The following is a 10,146-nucleotide window of genomic DNA, read 5'->3' on the forward strand; positions in this document are numbered from 1 at the left end:
CTATTTTAAAGGCTGGGTGCAACTGGGAAACATAGTAACATTTAAAAATTGAGGTATAGATCAAGGAACAAAGAAGTTTAGGGGTTTACTAAGCTGAAGATTTCTCTGAAACAGAAGCCTGCTGCCTCTTGTAACTGTTTGCACTTAAATATCTCTCAAACCATAGTTTTTTCGATCACTTTCTGAGCCAAGGGAAATGCAATTCACCTTTCCTATTTATGAATGGGGAGCAGAGACACAGAGAGTGGGGTTTGCAAGGGAGAGAAGGGTTTGTTTTACCACAGACAAGTGTAAGCAGACACATGGATGTAAGTGGTAGGATGCAGGCTAGCTCTGGCTTAGGAGCTGTATAGTGGTGTCAGCTCTAGGCTGTGTCCCAGAGGATCTCTTGGTGTATTGGTTCAGGCAAGGTGCCAGTAAGATGCTTTTTTGACTTCCAGTTCAGAGCTTGCTGATGATATGGGGTGAGTGGACGGATCTCTCATCTGAGTCCACCCAACTATACAGATATGCTTCAAGTTACTTTTAACGTTCATGGAGTGAAAAGGGACTATATTCAGTTCTTCTGTAACCTGCATAAAAGCTGGCTCAAATTATTAGCATCTGTCTTCTTTATTTGAATGTGCATGGTATTGGTCTTTATGCACGTGTCATTGTTAATCTTGCTGTGTCTGTGATGTTAACTTGGATAATATCAAAATATTTTTAGGTAAATGCTTTAGGTTTTGCTTGGCCTTTGTTTTGAAAAGGAAAGACGCTAGCCCTCTTCTGCTTGAATTATTAATCTAACGTAACTGAGTGTTTTTATTGTAGGCTCTTAACATTGCTGATATTTTTTCAAAAGGTTTTGAGTAAGAGGAACTTATTGTGAGAGTCTACTCATATTCTGTATAACAATAGGAATAATCTTTCCTTTAATAGTATATGTTGGTATCTCTACACTCATGATACCTTTGGCTGGCAATAATATAAGTAAGTTTTTATTCATCAACTTCTCTCCAAGTTTTGTAATTTGCTGGAATTAAATAGGGAATCTGGGAATAATACATGATCGTAGATACAGTGCATATCATGCAGGCTTATTTCCAGAATGTCAGTGGAGGGTTATATTAGAACCTTTTGTTTTGCTGTAGTATGATTACAAAGATTCTTTTGTAACTTGGGACATTGACTCTGAAAGGAAGAAATGTGAGAGGTATCTGGCAAGAGAAGATAACATGAATTCAATTCTAGCATTGCTGTTGTTCTTAACGACATTCTGATTGGCCAGCAAGATCTGCAAAAACAGTCATGGTCACGTCTATATGACTTTGAATACCTATCAGGAAGAAGAGCAATCCAGGGTCATAGTGCTTTAAACACTGTCAGTTAGGTCTCAGGAGGGACTGAATGTGTTGCCGTTACCAGAGAGGAGAAAATGTGACTAACTGCATTGAGACCAACACTATTTTTTTCTTTTTCTTTCTTTCTTTCTTTTTTTTCCCTTTCTTTTCTTTTCAGCTAAACTAAGTTCAATTTAGGGTGGTCTTTAAAACTAGCATTATTGAAGAGTGGACAAGCAAATGGCAAGCAAGCAGTGTCTATATAATAGGAATAAAACCAAAGATTAATTTTATGTGTATGATATTCTTTTCCCAAATAGCTGGGGAGGTAAGAGCTTTAGGATGCATTCATGTACTAGTCATTTCAGCTATTCAGGAATGAACCATGTATTATCAGTGCAAATTTTATTTTGTTTTAGATAGGGGTCACTGCAGGATTGGACTGAGATTTAAAGTCACTGAAAGAAGCTACTTTGAGACACACCTTTTGAGAAGCTGCTTTGAGACACACACTTTTGAAGGTGTGCCTGTGCTAGCTGTACAAAGACAGAAGTATCCAGTAATTTCTGGGCCTGTTAAATCCATGCGTTATACCACAGAGTTTGTAATCTTTTGCAGGAGGTGCAAACTATACCGATAATGAAATATTTGCAATGTACAGATATGTATTGTGTATTGTTGTAGTTTTAGCTGGTTTAGTTATGCTGACTGAAAGATGACTGGCTTGTCATGATTTTGTCCATGTACTTTAGGGGAGTGTTAGGTGACTATTCACAAGGACCATGCAGAGGCCAGGCATACTTTGTGCTAAGAAGTTACTTTATGCAGATTTGTGAATAATACTGTGGTTCTTGATTCCACACAGATGGTACCAGACAGGAAGAAGTGGAAAGTGAACTCAGTGAAGAAGAACGCTGGTTTGGAAATTCTTCAGAAACTCCTTCAGAAGCATCATATGGAGAAGTCCAGGAGAACTTTAAGCTGTCTCTTGAGGACAGAATCCAAGAGCAGTCCACCTCCCCAGATACTTCTTTGGGAAGCGCAACTCCTAGCAGCAACACAGCGGAGCTGGGATCCATTGAAAATGAGGCTCTAAGAGACACGTTACAGAGCAAAGAGCACCTTTCTCCTGATGTGTCATCTCTGTGTGAAGAAGAACCTCCTGGTCCAAATAAGCCACTGAGTAGTAACCTGAGGCGGCTACTGGAGGCTGGTTCCCTCAAGCTGGATGCTGCTGTTACAGTAAATGGCAGAGTTGAGTCTCCTGTAAATCTTGGCTCAAATATCTCCTTCTCTCCACCTGCTCACCATGCCCAGCAGCTAAGTGTTCTTGCCAGAAAGCTTGCTGAGAAACAGGAACAAAGTGACCAATACAATGCAGGTAGTCACTTTATATGGAATCAAGGTAAGTGGCTGCCAAACTCAACCACCACCTGTGGTTTGTCCCCTGATTCAGCTATCCTGAAACTGAAAGCCGCAGCCAATGCCGTTCTGCAGGATAAATCTCTTTCAAGGACTGAAGACCCTGTAAGATTCGAATCCTTTTCATCACCTTTTAGTTCTCAGTCAGCCAGCTCCACGTTAGCAGCTTTGTCTAAGAAAGTGAGTGAAAGAAGCATGACTCCTGGGCAGGAGCACCCACCTCCAGCTAGTTCTTTCCTTTCTCTGGCTTCCATGACCTCTTCTGCTGCCCTTCTCAAGGAGGTTGCTGCAAGGGCTGCAGGCACCCTGTTGGCGGAGAAGAAGAAATCACTGGTTGCTGAGGATCCCCTGCAGCTTTCAGAGATGAAGCAAGAGAAAGCAACTCCACCACAGTCTTTGGAATTACTGTTACTGCCAGTCCCTAAGGGAAGAGCATCCAAACCCAGTAGTACAGGTATGGATACAGTTTGAGCCACTAAGGATGTATTTGTTTTGCTATAGGCTTATATAACATCTCTTCAATGGGTCTGGATTTGGTTTGATTCCGTGTATCATGTATAGAATAAGAAATAGGTACTTCAGGTAAACAATAGAAAAGCTTTTTAAAATACCACTTGAAGAACAGACTGTCACAAATGTTTTCATATTTGAAAGATCTGAGTGTACTGTTCAATACTTTTTTTTTGGTTATTATTTCACACAATTGTATTTCTCCCTTGTAACAAGTTCAGAATAAGTCCACAAAAATATTTAATGGCGAATATCAAAGAACCCCTGTTAGGGAGCTCATGGTATCACTGAGCGTGTACAAAAGTACTGCTTTTGAAATAATGGACAAGGGAGAATTCTCCCTCCTGCTGTCTCTGTCACAAATGGACTTTTGTGTAATCGCTTACTACCCTGTCCCAATTTACCAGAGTATATTATTATGTTGCCACTTTTCATTAAAATTTTCTGCAGTAGTTCAGTATTTTACAATCCTTTGTTGTTAACAACAAAAAAACCAACCAAACTGCATTTCTCTAATTTGTTCAGCAAGAACCATATTACACTTCTGACTTCTCTCCACTGGTTCTGGCTCTTGGCAGTCAAGGAATCTGACTTACAGGGAAGAAGAAGGAACAGTCTTGGTAACAAAAGTTTTCAAGAACTGGCAAGCCATACAGGGAAATTCAAATGATCCATCTTCAAAATAGAGAGAAATAAGGTTTCTTTCATCTCTTTCTATAAAAAGTTCACATCATGGATTCATGTTTCTGGTAGAACGTACAGCATCAGGTGTCGTCAGTGTTCTCCCTGGAGTGGCATTCTGCTGCAGGGGAGAAGGAAGCATGGCAGCTGTCTTCACAAGGTGCACAAAGTGGTTCACTATATTAAAGCTTTATCAGGCTGCTTTTTGTCAGGAGTACTAGCTTGACTGTACAGGTATAGCAAGCCAGTGTACAGACATGAAGCCTGACATGGACACTGTATGATTGCACTGCCTTCTTTCTGGGGTTATCATATCCTCCTTTAGGGATATGATGAGGTCTGGTCTGTGCCTGTGCAGCCCTTGGTAAAAACTCATAGGGTAGAAGCTATTGGATGGACAGAAACGCTCATTCCCACACGGAAGAGGAGGGAGAGGAGTGTGAGGTGGAGCTCATACTAGTGTTTTGCTCTGGGTTACATGTGTTTTACAAATGCTTTGCTGGTATGTTTTGCCAAGGCAATTAAAGTGGCAAGCTATTCTTGGCATGGGTCTGGCCTAAGGTTTTCATTAGTTTAGATGAAGTTCTTTTTGGAGTAACATAAGCTAAACCAAGAAAAGGTTCTTTCATGTGGGAATAGGAGTACCCACATTGGTGTTTACGCCAGTGTGACTGGATGTTAATGTAATGTAACTTTCCCCATGAAGACTGGCCTTCATATAAGAAAGACAGTAATATATAGAAAAGGAGTAAGTTTAAAATTTATTTGAAATTATTAGTTTAATTCAAAGCTGTACACATGGCAAGTTTCTACTGGAGAAAAATAAACGGTTGTAGTGAAATTGAGGTTCTGTGTTTGACTAACAAACTGCAGGATTTGTCTGTGCAGTTTATACTGGGGGAGTGCTCTGTAGCAGTGAACGAGTGCGCTGGTAGTACTGGCACTTTATAAACTAGCTCTGATGCAGCAAATTCCTAGCAACTACTCTCTTTGCCAACGGCCCAAGCATCCTGTGCTACTAAAAGATAACAATGGGGGCTAACTGCCTCAGGTCCTTGGTTAGCAAGGAACAACTATTCATTTTTTTATAATATATGGGACTAGTATCCCAAGAGGAAGGGTGTTTCCTTTCAGTTCATACACACTGGGCCAATGCCAGTTGGCATCAAGCAAACTTTTTAGTGTAATGTTCATAACAAAAGTTCTTTAAGGCTCTTATATGCTATGAAATTTTTCCTTTCTAAATAATTAAACTACTGAAAATAAAAATGAAGTTGTTTATTGGCATATCTGGATGTTGATTGTAAAAAGCCAGTCTCCTTAATTCCTTCAGCTGTAGAGAAATGTGGCTTCAAAAAGAGGTCACTGTTTAGTGACCTTTGATTGAAGACTTCACTTCTTGTAGAAGTTGTGTAGGGCAGCTGAGTGTGTATATTTGCCATGAAAATAAGTCACATGTTCTTGATTCCTTTTGCACTTATGACCTTTTGGCACTAAAAGCAAAAAAAATGTATTTCCTTTCATAATGTTTTATCTTTTTGTGTCTGTCTGGTTGCTTCTTGAGACATGTCAGTTTTTGTCTTGTTCCCAGAGAGATGCATCTTTTCCCAATAGGCATAGCTTGAGAAATGTTTTTTTTTCCCCTCTCATACTTTGGACTTTTAAGGCACCGGTGAGTTTGCTTTATTGTTACAAATCCCATTCACTTACCCACCAGCAACATCAAGCTTTGGTTGTGAGATCAATCCTCAGTGAGATTAATTAGATGTCAAGAAGTAAGGAGCAGCAAAGATGGAGGATACCGAAAGAGGAATAAGTTAATAACAAGAGTATGCTTGATTCTCTTTTGGCCCCCATGTTGAGCTATTTGCTCAGAATTATTTTGGGCAAGAAGCTGGAGCCCTGGCTTGTCAGAGCATAGTCACTTCTGAAACTGCCTGTCAGATTTGGTGGACTCACATAGGTTATGGTAAAGTGGTATAGACAAGACTAACTTTTCTATCAATCTGTTAATATTTCCAGTTCTATAAAATGTTCACGTGTTTGGGATGAGCATTAAAAGGAATCCTGGGATCTCTATGAAAGTTCTCCTGTAATTTTTGGAAGAGGGTGGGTGGCAGACCCTTCTTTTACTGACTGAATGCTTGTGTGGTATGACTTTCTGCCTGTGATGCTTGCACTTTTGTTCCTGGAGGTTCTTTGGGAAGCACTGGCTGATTCTCTCCTCCCTGGCATCATTCCTTCCAACTGTCTGACACCATGTGACATAAAATAGACATCAATATATATATGAAGGAAAGCTGAAGCCCATGATTTTCTTTGTTATGCTAAAGTTTGTGTAGGATAGTAAAGAGCTAACATGGTTCAGCTTTGGAGAGTATTGACATAATTCCTGTTTACCATTAATTGTCATTGCTGTTGGTGACATCACAAGCATTCAGTTTGGTTCTTTGCATTTTTTGTAATGTGCTAAATTACTGTTGACCCATCTTGTTTGCAGATTTATTTTTAATGGGGTGAAAAATAGGTAATATCTTGTTATACATTTCTTTTATGGATCCTTTGTGATGATAACCAGAGGGTAAGATATAAGGAAAAGTAATGATAGGTAAAAATGCTACAAATATATATTTTTTTTCCCCTGTGGTTTGTCTTTCTCCTGCCTTTTATGATGAAGTAAGTAAAAATGTCATAAACCTTGAAACACAAGCACTTATAGCCTTGGTTTGGACTTACTCTTTAGAGGTGCAGGGAGGAGAACAATTAGATAATATGTTGAGTGTGATAGAATATTTCATGAGAGGAATTTCTGTACTTGCTGAAGTGCATGTTTTGACAAGGTGTCCTTTTTTGTACTTACATAATGACTGCCTAATCAGTTGAATTACAGTGTTTTTGTTTCCTACCTAATAGAAAGAATTATATTTTTAGGATATGACAATTTTTTTCTGAAGGTTATCATTTAGTGCCTTACCAAGGGAATTTGGTGTTTGCTGTATCCTTATCAGTAGGAAATAACTGATAATAATGAGATTAAATATTCTGAGAGAATTTCTAAATAGCAGGATGTACGTTATTGAGCTCTGGGTATTTGAAGATAGTCTGTCTTTTACAGTGAGGAAAAAAAGCTTCCAATTCCATGGTAATACCAGACCATTCTTTATAATAAGCAGAGGAAATCATGATGAGAGGATGAATGGATGGTTAGTCGTGTAAAGTCATTAGTGAGGAATTCCTCTTTCCTTCAACCTTGCGATGGTTCCACGCTCAGTAGACTAAGTATATTTGCCTGATAAATGCCACCAAATCCTCTTCTTATTTTAGGTGAATTGGGCGGTAAAGCAGAGTGCAAACATTTAGGAAGGAAGTAGATTTGAAGTTCTGACAGCTAGAGGAGCAGAAGGAAACCCACGGCCCAGAGACCCCTGATGGCTGAAGTTGCAGCAACATCTGCTTGAGCTGTTAACTAAACAGTTTTAACAACAGGGGTTCTGAAGTCGTTCACTTCTGGAGATAAATATATCTGATATGCAACATCAGCATGCTTTTCAGTTAAATCATGAATTGTTCTATGCTTTATATCTCACTCTCCTGCTGGCTAACCATCAGATACGGAAATAGATCATTTTTTAACAGTTAAGCATATATTCCGTATCCTACTACAACTGGCCTTTGATAGGAAATGAAGCTGCAAAGTGATGATTATGAGAGAGATCCATCTCAGTTTAGTTGAATTATAGGGACCATTAGGACCAGGTGAGATAGAGTAGCATCCCCTACTGATTAGCAAAGGATGTTTGGGACATTAACCTTTATAAATTATGGTGACCTTTCTTAGAGGCAGAATAACTAGATTAAGGGAAAAAGGGATATGCAGGGGGGAGGAACTGAAATTTCTGGTACATGCTGTTGTTTAACTGATGTGTCTCTTTACAGATGAAATTCTAGCATTGAAAAATGATATCTTGAGTATGTTTGCAAGGGGAAAGTACTCGACAAGTGGCTGTAAAGGATCCTCTCTTTTTCTTCCCCCCTTCTGCTAAGCCTCAGAAGAAGAAGGAGGAAAACCTTTCCAGTGTCCGATCTGTGGTTTAGTTATCAAGAGGAAGAGTTACTGGAAACGGCACATGGTGATTCATACAGGTTTGAAAAGTCATCAGTGTCCACTCTGTCCATTTCGCTGTGCACGCAAGGACAATCTCAAATCACACATGAAGGTAAGAGAAGTGTTTGTTGATAATCAAAACACTTGAATCATCAATCAAAAAAATAGTATAACAAACCATTTGCATTTCAAGAACGAAATTTCCCTAGTTGTACTACTAGTGATGCCTTTATTTAAAGAAAGAGACCATAAAAAAAAAAGAAAGAAAAGAACTTTATTTCCTTTTGTTTGCCTTCCCATTTTATGCAATGTAGAAACTGCCTTCTGTTATTTTAGCTTGGTGCAGCAGAAGCTGTCTGTGACTGATTTAGTTCTGGACCTGGAACCACCAGAAGTGGAGATGTTAGCTGAGATGTGACACTGTGCAAACACAGCAGTGCTGCTTTTTGGGATGCCAGCTAGTATATCTGTATGCCATGGCATCATGCTAAGTGGGCATGCCAGTCTGGCCAGCACTAGCAGGGAGTCTCTTTGGTACTTTCTACCTTTCTACTTTCTACCTAACTTTTTTCTTACTGTAGTTTTTAACTGCAGGCACTTCAGCAGTGAAGCATCCAAACCAAAATGAATGACGGATTATACGCTAATGTCTTGTTTTCAAGTGTTTCCATTAAGTTTAAAGTGTGCTTTTAACTCAGCCTAAGTTTTAGGCTCAAGCTGCAGATAACCTTTTGAAAGAAACCAGATCTGTGTTGATACAGAAAAATAGAAAAATGTAAAGGAATTCTCTGTCTGTGTAGCTGAAGTACTACAGGGCTGCAACATACGAAGCTCCTAGTCTTGCAAGAACATGCTTGGTGAAGTAAAAATGGTACCTGTCCCATTAGCCCATGAATGAAAAAGCTGAGGTACAAAAAATTTCCTTTGTTCATGCACTTGAGTTTTATAATAACAGTGAAATGCTTTAGTATACTTAGTATTTTATCTGTTATAGACAAATGTGTCTAACAGAGTACTAGACTGATGTCGAGGGGGACAGAAATGCCTGTTCTGCTTTTATATATGCTATTGCAGAATCTGAGATCACTAGACAGGAGTCTAACCTTTCTTATACTCAAGTAACTCTTCACTTCAGTGTAAATGAGTCAGATGATTCCACTGATCGCAACAGCAAATTTTGCTGTATTTCAGATCTTTGCTAGGTCTGAAATCATCCCCCTAAAGTCTGAAGGCTCATACCTTAACACTCATACCTGTGGATTAATACACTCTTCCCAAGCATCCTTGGTGTATCATGCTAGTCCTTATCAGGTACCAGCAGGGTTGGTGTTTTGGTTCTTTTAGGACTTGTTGTTCCATGGCTAGAGGGCACAGGTGGCCATCCAGAGTAGAATATGAGTGGAAAAAATGGAAACATAGCATGATAAGAAAGGGTTTTAACTTTCAGTTGTTGACAGCCTGCACAGAAGCATGCATCACCTAAAAGCTTGCTTGGCAAAGACCTGTTGTTTTCTCCTGCTTTGTAAAGGACATCTCTATTATTTATCACAGAAATTCTTGTTCTCTGCTTTTTAATGCCTTTTTGGAGTTATTATTTGCAGGTTGAGGGCCTATCCCTTCTTTTTCAGCACAGTGATTTTCATAGGTGGTCACAGGTAGGATACTGAAGAAAATAAGGGACTCATTCACTGTCTCTGTGTATTATCAAAGTGATGGCTATCCAAAGCTCTTGTTCTCTTTTCTGCTTCCCACCTAACATGAACCCATTTCATCTTAAAACAGACCCTTGTACAAACACAGAACATGTAGTGTTAATTATTTGGTAATACAGTAGTTATTACCCAGTAATGCTCAGTTAGATATCGCTGAGTTCGGAATCAAACCCAGAGCTGCTTGACACAATGTAAGAGATAACTGCCTCCTTTAGCCTTGCTATGGAGATAAGATCTGAAGTCTCCTTAATCAGCGCTGTCCACTCATACAGAATCACAGAATGTTAGGGCTTGTAAGGGACGTCGAAAGATCATCTAGTCCAACCCCCCTTCTAAAGCAGAACCACCTAGAGTAGGTCAAAGAGGAGTGTGTCCAGGCGGGTTTTGAATGTCT

The 10,146-nt window shown here is 39.4% G+C and overlaps 1 protein-coding gene across 1 annotated transcript; it reads left to right on the forward strand.

Annotated features, from left to right (window-relative positions):
* Window positions 1-2,187: 2,187 nt before the first annotated feature.
* LOC104273439 (zinc finger protein 827-like) lies at window positions 2,188-8,152 on the forward strand (the record flags this gene model as incomplete). Its single annotated transcript, XM_009868778.1, has 2 exons — window positions 2,188-3,198; window positions 7,980-8,152. Coding segments are annotated over 2 exons (1,184 nt in total), but the record flags the coding sequence as incomplete, so codon positions are not given.
* Between the last annotated feature and the right edge of the window lie 1,994 nt (window positions 8,153-10,146).

This window comes from Apaloderma vittatum, unplaced genomic scaffold (genome assembly GCF_000703405.1).
Source record: "Apaloderma vittatum isolate BGI_N311 unplaced genomic scaffold, ASM70340v1 scaffold14124, whole genome shotgun sequence".
Taxonomy (NCBI): Eukaryota; Metazoa; Chordata; class Aves; order Trogoniformes; family Trogonidae; genus Apaloderma; species Apaloderma vittatum.